General features: G+C 35.7%; 2 protein-coding genes across 3 annotated transcripts; one reads left to right on the top strand and one right to left on the bottom strand.

The window, feature by feature from the left end:
- The first annotated feature begins 222 nt into the window (after positions 1 to 222).
- Positions 223 to 19,906, top strand: LOC106626960 (nose resistant to fluoxetine protein 6). Its single transcript, XM_014246873.3, has 10 exons — positions 223 to 890; positions 12,552 to 12,763; positions 16,151 to 16,353; positions 16,488 to 16,639; positions 16,728 to 16,882; positions 17,030 to 17,362; positions 17,669 to 17,862; positions 17,929 to 18,054; positions 18,117 to 18,459; positions 18,530 to 19,906. Exons 1-10 carry the CDS (start codon positions 524 to 526, stop codon positions 18,710 to 18,712), a joined length of 2,268 nt encoding a protein of 755 aa, XP_014102348.2. The 5' UTR covers positions 223 to 523; the 3' UTR covers positions 18,713 to 19,906.
- LOC106626952 (O-acyltransferase like protein) lies at positions 19,372 to 24,246 on the bottom strand. 2 transcript variants are annotated; one of them, XM_036365396.2, is made up of 9 exons: positions 22,760 to 24,246; positions 22,458 to 22,696; positions 22,130 to 22,353; positions 21,846 to 22,069; positions 21,402 to 21,789; positions 21,154 to 21,322; positions 20,897 to 21,090; positions 20,360 to 20,822; positions 19,372 to 20,270 (listed from the first exon to the last, which is right to left on the bottom strand). In XM_036365396.2, the coding sequence occupies exons 1-9, from the start codon at positions 23,799 to 23,801 to the stop codon at positions 19,788 to 19,790; spliced, it is 3,426 nt and encodes a 1,141-aa protein (XP_036221289.1). In that variant the 5' UTR covers positions 23,802 to 24,246; the 3' UTR covers positions 19,372 to 19,787. The 2 variants fall into 2 exon arrangements, with proteins under 2 accessions (XP_036221289.1, XP_014102337.1); XM_014246862.3 differs by having other exon boundaries at positions 21,402 to 21,774; positions 22,760 to 24,245.
- Positions 24,247 to 24,258: the final 12 nt, after the last annotated feature.

Genomic DNA, 24,258 nt, shown 5'->3' with positions numbered 1-24,258 from the left:
CATTCTTACAATTTAAAAACGTGCCAAAAAATGACAATACAAAAGAGAGCAGCCATCCGGCTTGAATATCGTATAGCATAATTCACCTACTCGACAGTGTGCACGACACTAATTGAAAGCGTCAGTAGCCCATACAAACCGAGCCGTATGGGGAGTTGACACGACTCGATCCGAGGTTTGCTAGCATAAAACTTGGCTTAAACAGTTTGTTGCGAACTGTCGTTAGTTTAGTTGATCTTGAATTCGCGGTTTGTACGGTCGGTTGTGCAGAAGACCCACATATATGTGCATAGGTAATACTCGCACACTGAATGACCGTTAGATATCTAAAAGGAAACGCGTATGAATGTTTAGAATTTGGGCTGTGTTATTTTCAAATTTAGAATTGGAAGTGACTGAATTCGGACGTGAAGGACATTCCATTGCGACAACAACCACAGCAGTGCAAATAAAACGACATTAAGTGTGAATTGTTTGTGAAAATAATAAGTAATTAAGACAGTGTATAACTGTAAATCAGTTGATGAGTTTTCATAATCTGGTCACATACACAGTGAAGAGCATGCCTGGGTCAAGACGACTAATGTACATATATCCGCTGGTGTTATGCATCCTTGTAAGTGCCGCCAGCGCAGCAGACATAAATCCACGACAAACCAAAGAAGCTGCACCGAACGATCGTTTGGACTGGTCGGTTGATAACTACGGTGATGTTGAGCTTATGGAAAAGGCATTGAGTCCTTATTGGAAGGACGAGACTGCAGTGATGACACCTAGCGAGCGACAGTTATTCCTCGCTGGCCTTATAAAAGTCGAGGGCGTACAGTGCAGAGACGACCTGAACAGTACGCTTTATGGTATTTTGAGTGGCCAACGATGGGCTATTTCAAGTGAGTGTCTATTGAAAACCATAACAAACTACTGAATAGGAATATGATATCTAATATAGTATGTACGTATGTATAAAAAGTACATAAGTTGAAATATCTAAACACGTGCGTGTAAATTTCTTGTTTATCAAAAATCCCGTTTAATAATTTTGAATAAAAAACCCATACTTAATTGTCTTTGTCTATCCCTTACACCACTTGCCCAATGAAACGCGCTCAAAATATTAACGACTATTTTTTGGCGCTATTAGACAATGCGGATACACACATATACTATATTTGTTAGTTATATATTATATATAACATATATCCCTTTATGCCAGTGGATTTTAAAAATGTTTAAAGAATTTTTGCCAACGATTGGCACTAACATACACTGGTCCACACAGATCTCAAAATATTTTACCACCAAGTTTTACATTTTTCTGTTAAACGCGCGTCTTGCTCCGTATTAGAACAACGCACATATTCTCGAGACGATTTGCCTTCCCAAGGAAGAACTTAAAATTCACCTGTACAAAGTTCCCATTTTTTTCTTGTTTTCCGACTTTTGTGGATTTTATAAGTTTATCAATAGTGAATTATCGTTTCATTATAAAATGTTCCTTGGTCCCATAGAGGACTCAAAAGCGCACCATTTTTTTATACTCTCGCAACCTGTTGCTACAGAGTATAATAGTTTTGTTCACCTAACGGATGTTTGATTCAGCCAAAACTAATCGAGTTAGATATAGGGTTATGTATATATAAAAGATCAGGATGAAAAGACGAGTTGAAATCCGGGTCTGTCCGTCCGTCCGTGCAAGCTGTAACTTGAGTAAAAATTGAGATATCTTTATGAAACTTGGCACACATGTTTCTTGGTACCGTAAGACAGTTGGTATTGTAGATGGGCGTAATCGGACCACTGCCACGCCCACAAAACACCATTAATCAAAAACAAATAAATTGCCACAACTAAGCTATGCAATAGGATACAAGACTGTTATTTGGTACACAGGATCAAATTAGGGAGGGGCATCTGGAGTTTAAATTTTTTTTAAAAAGTGGGCGTAGTTTCGGCCCCTAATAGGTTTAATGTGTATGTCTCCGCTAAAGCTATAATAACAAAATTCACTGAGAACGAATGTTTTTAGCACCTCTATCTACAGTGTGGAAATGGGGGAAATCGGGTGACAATGCCGCCCACTCCCCATATAACGGTACTGTTAAAAACTACTAAAAGCGCGATAAATCAAGCACTAAACACGCCAGAGACATTAAATTTTAACTCAGGGATGGTATGAGATGACTTTATAGGAACCGCGTTCAAAATTAGACAGTGGGCGTGGCACCGCCCACTTTTAGGTGAAACCCCATATCTTAGGATCTGCTTAACCGATTTCCACTAAATTCGGTACATGACATTTTTTTGTGTACATATTTCTATGTTATAGTGCGAAAATGGGTAAAATCGGATTGCAACCATGACTATTTCCCATATAACAACATTTTAAATTCCATTTGATTCTTTCACTTTCCACTATGAAAATCAAGCAACAATGATTGTATCGGGGTAAAACTTTGCGTGAATAATGCGTTTAAAATATGCCACTTTGTGACCATCGAACCAAAACTGTTCTAGCCCCTAGGTACTGAATATGTGAACCCCAGTGGCTATAGTTGACTTTTTATCGAAAATATCGGTCAATGTGTAAGATATATACATTAGTGAAATTCATATAATAAAATAAATAAATGAAACCCTCGACAATAGTATGTCTTTGTGTCAAAAATGGGTTAAATCGGATCAACACTTCCTTTAATATAAAATTTTGCCAACACCTGAAGTAATTTCCCAGGCTTTGATCCTTGCAAGTTGCGAGAGTATACCATGTTCGGTTACACGCGAACCTAGAACTTCCTTACTTGTTTATAGATAATATTATATAAAATAACCGCCAGGTTTTTGTAGAAAAACAAAATAAAAGTATCTTAATTAAAAAAAAAATAAATAGCACAGAATGATTAATAGATATATGTACGTGTTTCATTAACCGTAATTTGATGACACATGCTTTTGTCTGCTTTTACCATAATATGTAGCGGAAGAGTTTTCTTACTTCTTCGAACTTATACCTATGACAGCTGCTAAGCTGTCGCAGGCACAATCAATCCCTTCCTCCCTTTCACCAAGAGTTCTGAGCTCCTCAAATTGTGACTTTTGTACGTTTGAGTCTGATTGCAACACGCAAGCCTCCAGTAAAATATTTAAACATCATTTTCGAATATCGGCACTTGGTGAAAATTACAGCTTAGAAGTGGTAATGTACACAGATGTATATACGCATGTACTTATATACATATAAACGAGTATAATATGTTTACTTACCAAAAACACATAAAGTGAAAAATCTTTGCCCAGAGCTAAGAGGGAAATAGCTGAGCAAACAAATATGTGAATAAACAACTAAACTTTATTTAAAGGAAATCAATATATCCGTTCTACAGTTAATATGTACAAATATTAATGTGGATACTGGCTGTTTTTGTATCGGTGTTTAAATGGGTAGTTAATTGGTTACTAATCATTTCTCAAACTGCAATTGGAAGCTTTTGATGACGAAAGCATAGTAGAAATGCTAAAACTTTCGTTAGCCTTTTCATTTTATCGAACCTTCGAAGAGTATTCAATTGTTTTTACAAATAATAATCGCATTCAAGTTTAATTGGGTATGTTTGAGGGCTGCCTTCAACCGTTGAAGTTAAGAAAAATCACTCATTTACGAACTGTCTTATGATTGGTTTAAGTTTGCTAACTGTCGGACTAGTTCAATTTCTATAAGAAATTTCTGGTCGTAAATTAGTAGTTTTCCAACTAGTTTGAAGTTTATTTGTCGGGTACAAAGATATTTACATAAGTTCTACATAAGGTCGTAGATGAGTTTGGAAGTGAGATAAAATTAATTAAAAGCTACACTCTAGAGAAAACGTGTGCAAATACTGTGACTTCCTGTCATTGCTTACTTTATTGAGTAACAATTATAACATAAAAGTGTTACAAATGCGCACAAACATGCACACAAGAAGGTGCTAAATTTCGTTTCCTACCTTTTATATACTCGGGTGCAATATGCTGCACTAAGTAGAATAATTTTAATAGATGGATTTGAATAATAAGAAAATATAACGACACATCAGTCTGTTTATTCATGCTGGAAAATATGTATATCTGTAGTAAAAATTGCGATACTCCAGGTTATCTTAGAGACATTAGAGTCTAGACGAAACTCACTACACACGTTTATATAGCTATAATTGACTCATATATCTGTGGAGAGTGAACCAACTGGTATATTAAAGTACCTAGATATAGAATAGCACTCATCAAACTCTCTTGTGGAAAAGTATCTAACTTGATCAATGATTTCACGCACAAATGTTATGACAAGAGAGCAGCGGGTAAAAACATCGAGCAAAAAAGAGACGGCTTTAAACATGGAAGAGTTCGTGATATTGGTCCACCCTCGAAAATTGGCAATTTTAGTCTAATATACATATTTTGAAAATTTCTCCGAGAATTGCTTCTCTGATATAGAAAGATTTTTTTGAAAACCTTTTAGTTATAAAAATATGTACATTCGGCGATGTCTCTTAGACACTCGTCTTCGTTTGATGCTTCCATCAGATACGCATGCATGGGAAATGAATTAAAAAATGAATTTATCTGAGCGTGGCATCAACCTATTAAGACACAATACATATTATATGAAGCAGAGCGTAACCAAGAGTCGCAATAATTATTTATGTTAAATAATAAATATATATGTACATAAATATAAATATAAATGTACATACATACATACATACATATATATTATCCTACTGGCCTTCTCAAATGAACGACTGACCTGCATTTATAAGTTAAGTTCAAACAGCCGTACACATCTACATATGTATGTTTCTATGCCGTTTCGTTAAGTGATATTTCAATTATGGGGGTCAAATTGAGCATTTACATTTAAATACTTAAGCCTACATACTAAGCCCAAAACTATTAGTCAATTAGATTAAAAAGTACCACAAACTTGCATATACTTGTATGCGCATATATTATGTACATTAGGGTGTTCCAAAAAAAAATAAAAGTTTTTTTGACGCATAGGGTATGTTTGAATCATATGGAAATAATTGAAAACGAAGTTTGGAGTAGATAATCCGTGCCGATTTGCATCGGAACTTGCCAATACCAGCTTACTACAGCCGACACGCACGAGATATCGGTATATCGATATGTATGTTACAATTTGTGTTATTATACATTAAACACATATTTTTCACTCGATCAACATGTCAGTGAAACTACGAAGTGTTAAGATTTTTAACAGGTGATGCGAAACACCAAATAACTGGGTCAAAACACTTACAAAATCGTTTCCTAATTGTGGAAGGAAACCTGAGAATTTATATTTGGAGGGATTTGCAAAAAAATACACAAAAAGCTCAAGTAGTATTTACACAGCGTCGACAACAGTTTGTCAGGAACTTAGGTTTAAATTGTTAATTTGTTTGATATTGCCCACGCCGATACGTTTCACTTAATGAGAACAAGGATCGGTGGAATGACAAAATATAATCGATATCATCATATGATTCGAACGCAGATATAATATCGTTGCAAGAAGATTGGGCAACTCAGATAAAGTGCTAGCAACCCTAAAAAAAAACATCAATGCGGAAAGTATTCTTCACTCCAGTTAGTAGAGGCACTAGACAGGTGTCACTTACATAAATATGAGAGATATCGTATATGTTCATGAAGCTACTAGTTAGGTATTTGGATACAATCCTGATAAATTTCCAACAAGTAAGTCCTCAATTGAAAGAATTCGCTCAGAAAAACTCGAGGAGCGTGCGGAACGCGCTTGCAGATTGCAACCTAGAATATATGGTACACATTTTTCATACTTGTTGCTTGTGTACTTCTTGAACAGAAACTTGATAGAGAGAATTGCTAACTTTTGCCTACCGTTATCACATGTATGAGTTAATATTAAGTGTTTTCAAGCATGGATATTCCGCTTTATCAAAACTTTCGAAATACCTGGAAGAGTGTTGACTCAAATGACATACAGTGCTATAAAGACACAATGCATTTGCATCTAACTGTTTCCGAAAGAGAAAACATTATCAAATTTTACCAGTTTGAATTGCTCAAAGATATAGATTGCGATGACTATCGAGAACCAATTGAGCTCTCTGTGATATTTTTAGGTGGAGATAAAAATCGAAAATTTAAAATTCGAACATGCACCAAGCCAAGGGCTCAACTAAATATGACAACAAGGATATGGCGGCTCTGTTTGATATTTGCTTGCTCATAGTGCCCTAAAAGCACTTTATCAGGATTTGTGCATTTTGAAGTCAATGAAGACTTATGAAAAAATCCATACAAAGTTCTTGAAAACTACTTTACAGAAATTAATTCACCATATATGGTATGTAACTGGTGAAATAGCTGTCTGTAGACCAAGAAATTAAAATAAAAATTTTTGAAAATTTAACCAAAGAGAATCCGTCAACACATGGTAAACGGAGGAACTCTGTGGTTTATTATTTAGTAAGTTTCATAAATATAGTTTCTTTTATATTATCTTTTTTTTTTTTTAAATTAATCATTTTCATTTAGAAAAAAAATATCTACTCATTCGTATCAGAAAAAAGGCTTAGCATTGTTCATCCGGCTTCAAAATTATTGTTTTCAAATACGCTGCGTACAAGAACACCGAAAGGTTTATTCTGACTAAAAAAACAAACTTTAAAAGAAAATTTGTAGAATGATTTTTTTTAATGTATATTATTAAATATTAATATGTTTTGGGTATATTTTAGTTAATATAAGCTCGAATTTCTAAAAATCTGCTATATTCCAGTACAAAAATGAATATTTTATGTTCGGCATCAAGTTGGCACGAGATGTCATGATTCAATCGCAATAATATAGTTTATTTATGCTAATGAGGTCATTAGGAAAAAAATAGGGGGTATGCGATTTAATTTTCGAGAAAAAAAATCCTGCCTTATACTTAGGTACTCGCACTGCCCAGATAAACTTACGACAACTAGAGCGCAAAGAGTCCATCCCCCATGGCAAGCGCTAAATGTCTTCACTCATGCACTCGTGTAAGGCACACAACCGTTAAAGTTCGCAGCTAAAGCGAAGACTCAATCGTAAATGACGGCAGTGAAATACGCGTGAATTATGACAAAAAGGTTAATGCAGAAGTTAAGCTCACTAAACAAATATGCATTTTTGGTTTTGCATAAACATACACTTGTATACATACATTCATCCATATATGTAAGTATGTATGCTTCGACCAAAGTAAATGGCGTACATTGGACAATCACCGCTTAGAATTGTACTATTCTACGCTTTGGCCGTGTCTCACGAAATATTTGCTTCTGTTGAGCTGAGTCGCTTTGCACAAAAGTAAACAAGCGTAATTAATTAATATTTACCGAATCGGTAGTTAGTTTGTAATGAAATTCATGCACTTCTCTGCATATTTACAAACAATCGAAGGTGAGCACACGCATCTGTGTCAACATAACTTCCTATACATACCCATTCATACAAGTACATATGTTTGTATGCCCATTTGAGTGTTCTAAAGAAAGCAATCTGTGAATTTGTAGATCTTGGTATTCGCAAAATAATAGCCACAAATGTGTTGATTAACGCTCTTGGCATTCCACTGAAAAAAATTTTAAAAAAATAAATAGAAATTGGCTTTCTGTTGACAGATCACATTCAAACATATGTACTTAAAATATTTGTCCCGACAAAATCCGAGACGATTTGTTTTAGTCATCGATTTTTTCCATATTATAATTCACTGAAAACCGCGACATATAATAGGCGAGAAAATAACACAATATTATTCAATTAATTTTTTTTTTTCTAAGCCCGGGATGGCCGGGACGCTTAACTCGGAATCCGCACTGTACCGGTCAAACCGGCACGAATGCCCAAATTTTCACGAGCAACTATACATACATATGTATATCCAACACGTGTCCTTAGATGGTCTACTATCTTGACTAAAGTTTGTTTATGACCATTTAAATTTTTTTGTCGTGCGTACTTTTTTCGTTGCTCCTTTTTATTTCCTTAGCATATCATCTCGTCGTTATTGTAAAGTTGACTCAGCAAATTAAACAACAACAACTTGTTGTTATCGAAAAAATGCTTTATATAGAATACTTGATTATTCATTTGTTTTGCAAACAGTAAACTTTTCGAGTTGTATGCTTAGAATTAACGCATTTGCTTCTGTTTTCAGTGTGCCGGTGTATACATACATAGATAAATAATTATATATGATATATAAGCCCATACATATACTTGTATGACGCTGTATAATTCATCATTCAATTAAAAAAATAAAATAAAAGTGTGCAAATTTACTAAATAACAACTAAAAGCATTTCTATAATGTTCGATACAAATTTTAAATGCTTCGAAGAACGCCGACGCGGCTTAAAAACTATGCTCATGTTAAATATTTATCAGCGCATTTGATGTACATAGATACATAGATATATGTGTTGTTGTAGTTTGAATTTGCGATTTTGTGCTTAATTTTTTACGTGGCATGAATTTGGATTGAGTCATTTTCATAGACACACTTGCGCTTGCGCAATTTCATTTGCTCTAATAAGTGTCAGCAGCCCTGCTTTGCATGGCGGACAGATGTTCTGCGTCTACACAGTTAGCAATCAGGCAGATGCCGGTACAAGACCACAACACTTGTCCTCAAAATAAATAAGCATGTGCCCACATACTTCGGCTACACCTTAGGTACACATTGTGTGTTTTCTTATACTTAATGTTATAATATATACTTTTTTATGCACAAACATAATATGCAAATAGAATTCCTATTAAGTTGTAATTTATAAATGTAATATTGGCTTCGTGGAATTTTTACCGCATCATGCGCAGTCTTTTGAATTTTTATATTCAGAACAAAATAGTTTTGTTCACCTATTCACTATTGCCACGCCTACAAAGCAGTGTTATTCTATAATATATAAAGTGTTATAACTCTTGAGCGGTTCAACTTGAATACTCATGATTACCATATACTCGTATGTACATATTTGATACAAGGCGCCACAGAGGAAAGCGGCATACATATACATACATACATATATACTTATGTACATATACAAATAAACGTCAACTGTAAAATGTACGATAATTTGAGCGTGACTTGGTGAAAATATTGCATTTCACCGCCTAATGCTACGACGTGGAAACCAAAAAAAACCTAGAAGCTTCAATATCTGTGATATAATTATCTAATAATAAAATATCAGGTCTACATATAGGTTCCTTAATATGTAGAATAACGAGAATGGTACCGGTTCCTTTTAAGATCATTTTCATACCTTACAAATTGCCCCGCCGATGTTATTAACATGTGACAGCTATTGATATGTGACAATTCTCTCCAAAAAAACTTATACTCTGAATTTGGGATCTTGGTTCGTAACATACAAGTACAAGTCAGTCAGTTTAGGGAAAATGTCAACGAAATTTGCAGAGGTTATACTATTTGGCATAGGTACACTGTGGGAGAATCTTTATAAAATTTGTTGTTTATGTCACCGCTCGCATAAGTAGTGTGAATTTAAATTCTTTTGAACGAAGAGAGTATCAAGTGTTCGTGTGCGTCCGAGCTTAGTTCTTCCTTACCTGCTGTTATTGATTTATTTTTGACGACATGTTAGGTAATGCAACGTAAGAATATAACACAAAGCACGTAACTTGTTAGACGATACATCACAAACATTTAGTTATGTGAGAAAAATAATGAATTGTGTTTACTCAAAATTGATAAATATTTTTATTTTTACAATTTAATTAACCTTTGCATTAGTTTGATAAGCAGTTAACCATTTTTACACAGTTAAACCGGTAAAAGTGAGAGTAGCGATTCTAAATTCGGGGTTATTGACTTGAAAAAAATAAGAAACTAATTTTTTTATATAAAATTCAAAAGCAGTTCATGGACTTTTTCGGGAACGTTTTACTTGCTTCTTCTTCTAATATTTTAATAATTAATAATAATAATAATAACCCAACGATTACCCTCCTCCCGCCCAACCGACGCGAGGGGCGCAATCCGCATACGTGCGGAATTAGCCGAGTCAGAAAAGGCAAGAGAGTTTTTTAAGTGTTGAGATCTAAAACTGCTCAGCTACAGAAACAAAAATTTCAACAGCTAAGATCTAAAGTTACAATATAATAAATTGTTACATTTTCATTTATTAAGAGAAAACAATAGTCTTTTTAATTTTGAAAAGTGAGTCAGATAAGTCAAATGTGCTGGAATGAGAATTAAAATCATGACATATACGGCGGAATGGCTCGTTTAGTTCAAAATTTGATCTACAAGATTTTAGTAAAGGTCTAAACTGCCTCGAAAGGCGAACCGGGATATTAAATTTAATTTCAGACAGGAGAAAAGAACTGCAAACAGTGTCATTCAAAAGTTTCACTAAGAATATTATGCCAAGCATTTCCCTACGACTAGTAAGTGTAGGTAGATTAATAAGTTTTAAACGACTAGTGTATGGAGGTAGACTTACCCTAGCATCCCATCGGAAATGCGCTAAGGCGAAAAGTAAAAATTGTTTTTGAACCGACTCTAACTTGTCAGAATGGATTTGGTAGCTTGGGTTCCATACCACAGAGCCATATTCCAATATAGGTCTAACCAAAGTTGTATAAAGTGTTTTAGTAATATACGGATCTCTAAATTCTTTAGACCAACGTTTAACAAAACTGAGGACAGCTTTTGCTTTCAAGACCATGGTATCAATATGAAGACTGAAATTAAGCTTAGGGTCAATATTAACTCCCAAATCAACATAGTTAAAAACTTGCTTTAGAATATGGTGTTTTATTACATAAGAAGAGGGGTGCACAGATCTACGGGAAGAGCACATCGTCTTAAATTTATTGAGATTCAATGGCAAATCATTTCTATCACACCATGCAACCAAATTGTTTAAGTCTGTTTGCAACAGACACCTTTCCTCAGTTGAAGTGTATGAGATAAAAAGCTTTACGTCGTCAGCGTATAATAAAATTTTTGAGAATTCTATTACTGAAGAGATATCGTTAATAAACAACAAGAACAGAATCGGGCCAAGATACTTGCGGAACACCTGAAGAAACATTAATTGTATCTGAAGGTGTATCCTCAAATATCACTCGTTGTGTTCTATTATAAAGATCCATTGAAGAAATCTTGGCTGAAAGCCCAGCAGATCAAGTTTATGTATGAGAATCGAGATATTTACTTTATCGAAAGCTTTGCTAAAGTCTGTGTATATAACATCCGTATGCTTATGTTCCCTAAAACCCAATTATACATGGTTTACAAATTCAAGTAAGTTTGTTATAGTCGAACTCCCATGCTGAGATGAGGAAATTAACGGAGAAATCGAAAAGGTTATATGGTCAGTGATGATAGCTTCAAAAAGCTTAGGTATAACTGATAGTTTTGCGATACCTCTATAGTTTTCAATGTTGGATCTAAATCCACTTTTATGCAAAGGAATTATAAATGACTGTTTCCATATTGCAGGAAATATACCGTGTTTAAGAGAGGAATTATATATCCTTGTCAAAGGCAGGTAAATATATTTGGCACTATTTTTTAGGAAGCATGAGGGTATCATGTCTGGGCCATAATTAAAAGATGGTTTTAACTTATTTAAATTAAAAAGGACGTCTTCTTCAGAAATAATTGGAGCGTTAATTAAAGTATTCGAACACAGCACTTGCTGATAAGAAAAAGTTTTGGAAGAATTATTACAGTAGTTTGACTTGAAAAATTCTGCAAACATATTGGATATAATATCATTGTCACTTGAAATGATAGATTTGTATTTCATTGCGGACGAAAATTTGGAAATCCTGCGTTTGGAGTTGACGAAATCATAAAACGATTTTGGATTACTTAAAATATTTTTTTTTACTTTATTTAAGTAATTATTATTTATTTATTTTTTGTTTAGGTCAAAATATTGTCGACGCAATAGAGAATATTTAGAATAGTCGACAAGTGAACCGGTTTTTTTAAAATGTTTAAAGGCTCGAGTTTTTCTGTTTTTCAATTTATATAACTCTTTCGAAAACCACGGACTTATACTTTTATTTTTATTAAAAATTACTATTGGAACATACTTTTTAAATAATTTCATAATAATGTTATTAAAATGAGAGACACTCAATTCAATGTCACCATTATAATTAGCCCATGTTATTGTAGAAAGTTCTGTATTTAACTTTTTAAAATTAGCTTTCGGGGTTATTGACTTGAAAAAAATAAGAAACAAATTTTTTTTTTATATAAAATTCAAAAGCAGTTCATGGACTTTTTCGGGAAAGTTTTACTTGCTTCTTTTTCTAATATTTTAATAATTAGACCTTTAAGTTATGGAACTTCTTCAATTTATTGGAATAAATTGTGAACTGCTAATCCACGATATTAAAATGGTTCAAGTGAATTCAGATGACAACACAGTGCGGTTTCAATTGTAATAAAATCAATCAATAAAATTTATTTCAAAATTAACTTATATATTTGAATTCCTTTTCAGTATATGGAGCAATGGCCAAATCTGCGGTCGGTATCAATAGTGGCGTTTTGCACCAGTTCGGACATTTCGATGAATGCTTAGACCAACAACAATTCCTTACGCATCCGAACGAAGACGACCCAACTGAGCTTATAGTGCGTTCCCAATACTGTCTGGTAGACATACAAATGGATGGATTCACAATGCAAACTGTGGCTAGCCGGCAAAAAGAGGTGATAAACTGATGCAATTGCGCATGCGCACCTACAATATTATCACTATTTTATACAAATATGCTTTACGATAGTAATCAATGAATACAAAGTGTGCAATTATGCTTAAAGCAGTGGAATTAAATATTTATGTGCTTATACAATGACGATTCTGATGATGAGCTGAGGTTACTAAAAGTAATTAATTGCATTGGCGAGCATTTACACACACATACACATACAGACACATACGATATACAGCACATTTGACTTTAGTGCCAAATATATGGTATAAAAAGAATTGGTGCTCCCTTTGGAAATTCGTAGTTATGTAAAAGTTAAAGCTAATTAAACTAGTTGGTATTTTTGAACAATGAACAATATTAGGTTTTTGCGCGTATTTACCGGTGTTAAGCGTTCCTAAAAAGAGCTCGTTTTAGGCACCTCGAAATTCCGCTTCATTGTATGCTTCACTTTTCGTTTACATATTTTTAAAACACTGTGCGTTTCGCTACGACTATCGAATACTAATGAGATAATATAACTATTAAGTATGGATTCGATATGCCGCACAGGTCTTTCGCGTCGCATTTTTATAATCGGTCGAAGGTAAATGATGTAAAGTTCTTGAAGTATAAAAGTGCTCTCTATTTAAGTGTACAACTGTACATACATGTACTTGTATGTCTGTAGTAATGTCGCAGGTAACTGACTCCAGCCATGGATTTATTTTAAAATTTCAAGAGAGATAATGACAAAACTCACTTAAATTATAACAACGTCGCGGCTTTGTAGATGAGATACATAGCTAACATACACAAAATGACCCATATTTAATTTTGGACAAGTCTCCGCACAGGCTTAGGTTTGTTCCATCTAGTAAAACGTACGGAATTGGATACTTTCGGTTTACTGTTGCCCAGTTCAGCGTTCATTTAAAACTTTTCGGTGAGCAGGTCAGACTTTAAAAATAACTCCAAAAAACATGTTTTTGTTAAAAAGGCGGTTCAAAAACTTTCCAAGTTTTTATATACACTTATTGCTTGATCTTATCTAGTATACCATAATTACTTCAATTACAGAAAGTCTGCTATTATATTTGCTGACACTGTTTAAATGCGCAATATTCTGTATTCTGTCATTTACATTACTTTATTTTCTGCTTCGAATATACGAGAACAATTCCTAAAGCGTATGCCGTCTATTGAAGTTGTGTTTCAGATTATAATCGCATTCAACTTATGAGTTCTGTTTTTGTTTTGCTCATTTAGGAAATTTAATTAAAATTATACGCAATTGTCTAACATTTTAAGCACTCGAAAATAATTACACAACTACTTTGATTAATTTCATTTGGAAACTCTCATTTACAAAGACGCGCACGAGATATTCAGATATGTTTATAAATACGTGTATTTTCGTATCTAAATTATTACCGTTATTGTCACGTAGCGAACATTATCGCCAGCAGACAATCTTCAGTGCCCTCTTATGTAGACTAGACAATTATTCTCACAAAAATTTATTATGTCCAAATTATAATTATAATTATCATTATATGTGTTAGTATGTATTGAATATATTTAACAAAACTTGGTCACTTTCAATTTATAAGAAGCGCGTTTTTACCGTCAAATCTATTTCTGTAATGATTCATATTCAGAACCGAGGCTGGAGCCAACGTTACCATTAATGAGCAATGATATGTGCCCATAATTATGAAAGTGGTCTAAGTCATATACCTATTTCTTGTTTCGAGATATTTAATGAATTTGAACTCATTTGAATAAATTAAAAACAATTTTTACATTATGCGACATTTTAATTTCTAATCTTAGCCTTGATTAATAGACATTTATTATAGATATAAAATTTTGTGTTAATTTTATAGGAAAATATTGTTTTTAGAGCTTGAATTGACTTAGACCATTTTCAAAATTAACTTAATGTCCTATAATTGACTTAAAGTAATAAAAAATTGTAATTTTTGTTTGAAACACATTTTTAACGAAATAATTCATAAACATTTATTCATCATTTTTAAAAAGTAATCCATTTTTATCATAATTTCGGGTTTTTAAGATTTCTTTATCTTTATCTTTATGTTTTTCTTACGTTACTGGTCTAGTGGTGTTGTACAATGGAAGTAATGGAATATTTTCGTATATTTTTGGTCTTCCTCTTTTAGGTGAAAGATCCAAAATTTAGAATTCAGGATCATGTAAAGAAATCTTATAAAACATTTTATAAGGTTAATTTTTCAAGAATCTCATCTATTGAATTTTAAGTCAAGAGACAGATTTGCCCGCGGTATTATTTACTCTCCTTGTTATTGATTTTTCAAGCGATTTTGTTGAAATAAAATCCAGCTGAGACATTCGTTTGATCTAAAATGTATTTCTTTTTCCACAATTTTTAAATAATTTCTTTAAATTGTTGACTTAGACCACTTTAAGAATTAACATTAAATGAATTCCGTATAACGCTGTAATTACAACTACGATATCGTAAATATTACATTGAAGAATTTTAGTTTAAAACCATGTTGTGTGAAATAAGTGATAAATTCATTTTTGTTTTTAATTTTGACTTAGACCACTTTCATAATTATGGGCACATATGAATATCAATCGCTTAAGTATTATATAATATATGGAATAGTTCACAGTAGCAATCCTGTGTTAGTGAGGTTATCGTTCTAATCTTTAAACCAACTTTGCTTTAAATAGTTCAAAGCTCTAAACGTACATTACAAAAGTGCAAACACGCTCATTCTTCTAGAATTTTCAAACCTTAAATGTGAGTTTTGCAACTTAATTGGTTACAGCGCTATAGCACTTAATTACGTAGTAATGGCGTAGTTTAGGTCCGAAAAACCGAATTTTGCGATAATTTCGTAAATCTCTCTTTACACTCTACTTTGACAGTTTTAAAATGTTACTAGTAACTGTGTAGTTTGGTTTGCACCCTTGTGCAATCTTTTGACGAGAGCATCAAAATGCAATAATTTTAATTGCGAAACGCCGATGGTTCGTGTGCAATTAACGGTACATCGACCGATTGCGCCCAACTGCTTTGCATTTCAAGGCAAGGTATTCTGTTTTTTTTTTGCATGGGCAAATGAAGTTAACTGCAAAAAAGACCTTCAGTTACGTATTTAATGTGTTGTATAAGACTACAAGGGGTCTTTAACGACTTGTACCGTTAAGCATTATAAAGTTTATTGTTAAACATTGACTATTTTAGATCTAGTACATGCACATACGTGTACCGTGCTTTAAACAGTTACTTACCTACATATATACATTAGACCGTTGCATTATTTGCACCCAAGTAAACAAAACGCTGGCAATTGCCGCAATAAAAAACGCCTCGAACTAATGTCAGCTTCATCGCCTTTGATCGCAGGCTCTCAATCGTAACGGCGATGCAACTGTTGCGGCCGTTTGGGGCGCATGCTTGCCCGCGTCTTGTCGATCCAGCGACATCGCGATATTTATGCAAAACTACCTGCAACGCCCCGTGATAAGTGCCAACGAGACGGCTTGCCAGCTGAGCAGCCTTGGAGCAGCCACCGAGCTGTATGTCGATGGCGGAATGTTTGCTTATGCGTAAGTTGTTTGGTTAATTATGTTGTACGAGTGCACGGAGTACATGACACTAATGTCTATTGCTTTTTTAATGATGTTTTTGTTATTTTTTCTTTTGTTTCTTTCTTTGTTTGTTTTTGCCACACTTTTTGCAGTCTTGTGCTATTTATATTTATTTTGCTGGCCACGCTGAGCACTGCCTACCATGTCTTCTTGATTTACGCGTGTAGAAGCGCCGACGATGTGTCGAAGCGCGCCTTGCAACAACGAACATTGACAATCGCATTGCTCTCGTTTTCCGTCATAGGTGGGTGTAGGGCAATTATCTCTTCCACTGATCAACTATTGCACCATACAAAGGTTTACTAACTCATGCTTACATAACATATTTGCAGAGAACACAAAGAAACTGTTTCAGGCGGGCAAAGATCAGATGGGCCTCAATTCGATTAACGGTATCAAAGCCATTGCAATGCTGATGATACTAGCGGGGCATGCGCTATCTTTCATCTACGGCAGCCCCTCATACAATGAGGCATTTGTGGCGGAGGTAAGGACGGCGTGGTTTGTTAATATGCAAGTTACCTTTTTTTTACCGTTAACCTTAATGCAAATCTTGCAATCGCTAAGACATTATTACCGTTTGCTATATTCCTTCAATTGTCAGATTTATCGTAACTTGTAATTTATATTTTAGCAAACGAAATACCCTGCGTTTGCATTCCTCTACAACTCGCTGCTGTTTGTGGACACATTTCTGCTGCTGAGCGGTTTCCTGTTCTGCCGCATACTGCTGATCGAGCTCGAGCGTCGTCGCGGTCACATAAATCCGTTGATTTTGTACGCTGGCCGCTATATTCGCCTGACACCAGCCTACATGGCAATAATTGGCTTCTACATGACCTGGTTCCCGAGTATTGGCAGTGGACCTCTATGGCGGGAACGCATTGTACGCGAGCAGGAGCGCTGTCAAGCATCATGGTGGCTCAACATTCTCTATGTCAATAATTATTTCCACACAGATAAATTCGTAAGTTTCTTATCTTTTAATTTGTTCCCTGATTATCATGTTGGTCAAACTCTTGAGAATAAGTGAATGTTGCATTCATTTAGTATCAGTTTTAGTAATTTAGAGTTGAAAGCGATACACGCGTCCTTTGCGTAACATTAATAGTGCAATAAAAACGTTATAGGACGAACCGAAAATTGTTATCTATAGATCGACTAAATATTGATTTTTAGAGTCGGTAATAATTTTATACTACATAAGTTGGTCTAAGAAAAATATATACAGAACAACTAAACTCTACAGCTTTGTTTTTCATCACCCTTGCAGTGCATGTTCCAGTCGTGGTACTTGTCCGTGGATACGCAATTATTCTTCATCGCGCCGATCTTCATCTATTTGCTCTACAAGATGCGTAAATGCGGTATACACATGCTGATAGCCGCTGTCATATGCACCAGTCTCATACCATTTGTGATGACATTTCTGCGACATTTGGATCCCACTTTACTGGTCTATGCGGAGTAAGTTGCGAATCTCCATTTCTTAATCTATTCTAATTATGCCCGATTTCTTCGGCCACATTACAGCGAATTGGTTGACTTAGCCAGCAATAATTATTACATTGGCTATTACATAAAAACTCACATGCGAGCCTCGGCCTACTTTGTCGGTTTGCTGACTGGTTACTTAGTTCACGTCATGCAGGAGAAGGGGTGATTATCACAAAAAATTAAACTGAAATTCATTGAAAATAAACGCTTATTTGCGATTGCAGTAAGAAGCTGCACAGTGTGCTGGTACGAGTTGTCTGGTTAATTTCCATTTTAATCGGCATCGCGACGATGTTCTCCATATGTCGTTTCTACCGAAGTCCATATACTCACATTGAGAGTATCCTCTACGCAGCCTTACATAAGTTAGGCTGGAATCTGTCAGTGGCTTGGTTGGTAATGGCCGTTACAACGGGTCATGCCGGTTGGTTGCAAAGCTTCTTGAGTAGCCGCATTTTTGCGCCTATCAGTCGGCTCACCTACTGCGCTTATCTGTCGAACGGCATAGTGGAGTTGTATCATTCATCTACCATCCGTTATGGTAGATATCAGTCTTATGTGAATTTGGTAAGTAAAGAACTACCAAATAGTCGAGAAATTGTATTTAAGAAAACATATGCCTCTTCATATATTCCAGGAAAACGATATGATTAGTCACACGGTGGACACATTCATTTTGGCTTTTGTGCTTTGCGTGCTCTTTGAATCGCCCCTTCACGCTCTGGAACGGATATTGTTACGTAAGGTGGGCCGCCCTGAGAAACGAGCGCCATCAATGGAGAACCAAAGTCCCAGCACCTCGGAGGAGCAGGTGGCGTAGTTTAATACTCAAAATACCAAAATCAATGATTTTATTTTTAAATTGTTCGTAATTAGTATATGTAATTTGTAATTAGATGCCTGTGTATATATATATATAATTTTTTTTGTTTTTTAAAATAATTTTTAATGTGATTATTCACGTATTCTTTAAGCTAGATCTGTACATATGTACGTACTAGTAACATACATAGCTTATATATATACACATACTCGTATACATACAAGGGTGTAAGAATTTATAGTGCAATTTTTTATATATTTAATAATATTTAATTTTAAATATTATTGAAACTTGCCGCATTACATGACATTACAATACTTCCGTTGGTCATTAAGAAGTACAGTAGGGATGAATGGTGTATAATATTCAGCAGAAATATTGTTTTTTAATAACGTAACGTTAAGTTTACATAAAGGAAAAACTCTTCCGTTGAAGAGGTTTTGATATATGAAAATGTCTATTTCAAAATATGTGATTAATATGTATACAATTATAAGTAAATATAATCATATATAAATAAATATATTTATAACAATTAAAAACTTTTAAAACCAAATTAGATTCGCGTTTCGGTTCGTGTTGCCAATTTGACTTGTCGTCGGGTCGTTAAGCTTTGATATAATTTAAACTGGGAATCATTACAAAAGAAATATAAATCATTTTAATGAAGCGATTAATGTATTTAACATTTAAGGGAACCTATGTAGAAATTAATGTAAAAGATATGACTATGCTGATGATGTACATATGTACGACTTTCTTTCTTACTACTAATTTCCAGTAATGCCATTGTAACCGGTTTCCAATTGTCTTTTTTTCATGTGTGATTTGTATGCCTGTGCATCCGCTTAAAAGTAAACAATAAATCCTCTGATCACGACGCCCTTAAGTGGTTCTAGGTGAATTGGAAATAATTAGGGGTTTGAAAACATCTCATTGACCGTTTAAAAGTATGGTTATTCGACAGCTTCTTTGCAGTTCTTTCCAAAAAATATATTCCTGACTCTAATTTTGCTCCCAATTTTTGTACAATTAGCATAATCATATTCCCATCATTCTTGTGGGTATTCATCTAATCATCGCTTATTCGTCGTTGTCTTCGTGTAAAGCTTGTTGTGTCTTTCTCTACATTATCGTCTTTTTGTGGTCGCTTCTTTACTTCATCTTCTTCTGATATTTCCGTTTCTTTATCATCAACTTCTTCATCCTCCTCCGCTGCTATATTTTCTTCGTCGCTATTATTATTTACAGCCAAATCTTCGGTGGCATCTTCAGTGCCCCAAATATCTGCTGTATCATCTTTAGACTGCTCAAGAGCCTCTTCGTTGACCGCCGTTGTTTTGCCATTGGCTTCGCACTCATCTTCGACTTCAGCTTCTGGTTCAGAGGCGTCAGCACCTGAACTAGGTTCAGTCTCGTGATCATGATCGCATTCTTGGCGTTCGATAAACAACCGATTTATTACAAACTTGCGTAAGTGTTGTGTTGGAACATCGATCAAAAAGGCCACTGCAACCCCGCTTACGATAATTACAGCAATCTCGTTGAAGTTTACCTAATGGAAAATATTATGGTATTATTACCATTCAGGGGCGCCTATGTATCACTTTGTATATATTAACTAAATTAGTAGTAAGCTTTTACCAAATCAGTTAGATGATACTTTCGTGGTTCGGTCACGCTAGCAGTGTTGTAGAGCACAACGACATATGTCATCAATTGTATGGGGAACGTTATGCGCGAAAGGAACAATACTGGTCGCATTGTGGTGAGAAACCGCAGCACAGAGTTTTCATCCTTTGGGAACATGAAGATGCACCACGCCAGCCCTAAGCCAAGTATAAGAGGACACCAAGCAGCATAAGAGGCCGCATCTCCAGCTGTATAAACAAAATCGCTGCGCATGCCTACCGAAGGGGCCCAGAAGCACCAAACCAAACTCAAAATAGCGCATAACCACCCTACAGGCTTAAGCTCACTGGCGATATCGATAACTCCGGCTTGGGAACGGTGAAGTAGACCGGTGCCAAGGCCAAGTAGATAGGCTGTTGCGCGACTTATTGGTGAAGAGAATAACATATTAGCCGTGCGATAGAACTTGCTGATGCTTTAAGAAGTAAAAATAAACTTAAGAGTTAACAACAGTAAATGCACATAAATCGAAATTAAAGGCGAACTCACTTCATTCCATGGAACAAGGTCACGGACAAGTATTCGTTTTGCGTGCGGGAATAACGTGCCGCCACGGACATTACGTGGAGGGCGCCGTAAATGAAGAATGCTGCATCTGCATCGGTGTGGTAGAGCCACACAATCAAAGGACCTAGTATATAGAGTTGTACTTCAAGAGCTAATTGTATGGTCATGGGTGAACACTAAAAGAGTATAATTATTGGACAGATCACAAAAGTTGAGTAACTATTAATTGGCCCACTCACCGTATCCTCAAAGTCGATTGCATTCTGCACACTGAAAAGGTTGCGCCACATTTGCTGTTCACACAAACGCGTGTTTTGTCCAACCAAGTTCGTCCAAAGCGGACCGGCGCCAAGTCGGGGAAGAACGTGTGTTTGGAAGAGCAGCACCACATACAAAGTTGGCAGATAGCTGGGAGGTGATAAGAGTACAAAATAAATTAATTAAATTAATCAACACGGTTTAGTGGTGGCCTCGATTAATTATGTACCGTGATATTTTCAAAGTCATACGCTTTAGCAATTGAATATGTGTTTTTTGCTCGATCTCTTCTGCCAATTGATAAGCCGCTAAGAATCCGCTTATCATTAAGAGCACATCCATATAGATTAGTGGAGATCGGAACAGTACGCTCTGTGGTTGGTCCAAAGTCCGAACGAGTTTCTCACGGTTGATGATGGGGAGATGACCAATCATTATATACTTGAGGCAGACATAAAGAGCGAACGAAGCACCCAATTTCAGTATATTGAAGATTGGGAATTGCGTTTCGAAGTGATCACTGCCGAGTAGTTCAACAAAAGTACGTTGGGGTGAGAAAGCATTGAGAATATCTCGCAATAAGTTCATGAGGGACGGAAGTACTGAAAACGCGAACACTTTATTGACGTTGCAATTTAAATTGTAGGTATATACTTGTATGTACGAAACTTACAGCCAACGGGCAATTCTTCCTGCTTGTCAATTTCAGCGTCTCGTATGTCTTCTGTCTCTTCGGCCTCAGTACCTGCTTCTGTGTCATCCTCACTTTTTTCGGTTTCGCCATTTGATTCATTTTTGGAAATTTCCATTTTTTTAACAATCCAGTCTTTGATAATGCGGCAGTATTTATAAAGAAGTGAACCCATGCACAATGTTATGAGCCCACAAATGCAGGATCTAGATGTAGATACATAAAATTAATTTATTGAATTACACACTTATAAGAACTTTGCTTACATAGTTGTGGTGAATTTCGGATCCTTTTTAATTAGTTTAACGAACTTAACGTTGGATCGCGTGTAGCAGTCATCATCGTCGACCTCCACGTGAAATTCCAAACCTGTTGTATTGTAGGGTCTCAAGTTGGACTCAAGCATTTTCTTTACAACCTCGCCGTTGCATAGATGTGGTATGCACACACCCCAATTAGCGATGCTATAGCGTGGAACAAAGTGACTGGGCTGTGAAGAAAGATACTCACTTTTAGAAAATACTAGTGACTTCTAACGGAACTCTCCCATTCCGCTTTGTTAAACTAATTCACGCAATTATTAAGTCAACTTACGTTTCCGAAATGACTGCCCCAGAGGCCTCGTCCTTGTGCGTAATGTAAGGGTACCTTTAGTTCTTTCGATGTGCTCTGGATTTCGATATGGGCGAGGCAGTATTTACCTCGAATGCGCACCGGAATTTCCGGTGTTACCTTAACCACAGTCTTCACTTGCATACACTGATCAAAGTCTCCGAATTGATTGATGTTGCCGCGCAACACACCCGATGTGATTTTGGCAGTAGCATCCAACACTACAAAATATGAAAGTGTGATTTAAAAAACTTTTTTTAAGAGTCAGATGCAAGTGAACGCACTCTGTAAAGTCCACAATTTATTGCCACGCAACTGTCTACCAAAAATTTGCAATTGCTGTCTACATTCGGTATTGTCTACTTGCGTTGGATTCACGACAAAACTTGGTAGTGTATGTAACACAGTTTCGAAGTTTTCCTGAGACATTATGGGCGCTCCGTCATCTGGGTCCACATCTTCTGCAGAAGCAGTTGTTTGCTTGGGCTCGCGACCACCTCTAGGCATGCGTATAGGTTTTGCAGGTTGGCCAATGTTAAAGAGTGCATTGAATGGCCAACGATTGAGGTAGGAAAGCCAAGTTTTCGCATCTGCTTCTTCATTTTCTACAGTTTCCTGACTTCCAACGTTTTCATTTCGCTCACTAAACCATTTAAGCCAATCGATAATGCTGTTTGACGGCTCTTTTCTTTCAGCTGATTTGTCTTCTTCACTTGTTAATTTCTCATTGCTGCTTGCCCCACCACCAAAGAGATTGCCGAATAATGAGCCGAAGAAAGATTGTGACTCTTCACTTTTATCACGATGTGTAGAGTCTCTCCGCTTTACGCTAGATGAGCGCTTTTCGTCATTAGATTTCGTGGTGGAGGAGGTGACGGTTCTCCGCTCCTTGTGCGCTGTTCGTGCCCGTTTGAATGGTAATTCTTCCGACTCAGTTGTTTGCTCGCTAGCATCCATATGTTGACTTGTGCCGTCGTCATCGTTTCTTTGCTTACTTTCGTCAACAACATCGTCGTTTTTGTCATCGTTGACATCAGTGCTCCCCTCGTCATCTTGACCTTCCGCATCATCGAAATATACACGTTCAATTTTGTGAAATTTGAATTTCTTCTCAAACGGCCGCTTTCCTATTGGTTTAATGGCATCCACTATCGCGTCAACACTTCCACTCTTGGCAGCGCCTCCAAACTCAAATAATTCATACGAGGTATGTGGAAACACAAAAATCACCAAAAGTGTACAAATCCATAATTTATTTATACTAAACGTCGCGTTGCTCAGTGGTGTTTGAAGTGGGTCGCGTCCATGTCCCATACGATTAGACATGCTTGGTATACTTAAACGAGATATCACGACAGTGTGGCGCTAACACAAACATTTGCGAAATCACAAATGGCAAACAATATGATATAACGGCCGTATCATACACCTAAACCAATATTCTTATACCCTAACTTGCGTATATACTTATCTATGTATGTACATATAAGCCGATAGGTGAGAATATGGAGTTCAAAAATTCGTTCTAACTTCGTAGTACCAATGATGTTTTTTCCATTAACTTAACAAATTCATACGTTTATATGTGGCTACAGCTTGAAATCAACCAAAAACACTTAAATTATACCCCAGGAAAATGCAGTTTATTTATGTGGTTCGTTCGCTGGCGAAATTTTCTATAAATATGCACATCAGTGGCGATGTGTAAACTTTCACTAGCTGCTATGTGGTGCTCGTATCGAAATCTCGGAAGAGACTGATCTCAGTTGTGCAGAAAGTCGAA

Source organism: Bactrocera oleae, chromosome 5 (assembly GCF_042242935.1).
Source record: "Bactrocera oleae isolate idBacOlea1 chromosome 5, idBacOlea1, whole genome shotgun sequence".
Taxonomy (NCBI): Eukaryota; Metazoa; Arthropoda; class Insecta; order Diptera; family Tephritidae; genus Bactrocera; species Bactrocera oleae.
The sequence above is the reverse complement of the archived record's forward strand: the minus strand, read 5'-3'. Positions and strand labels throughout refer to the sequence as shown.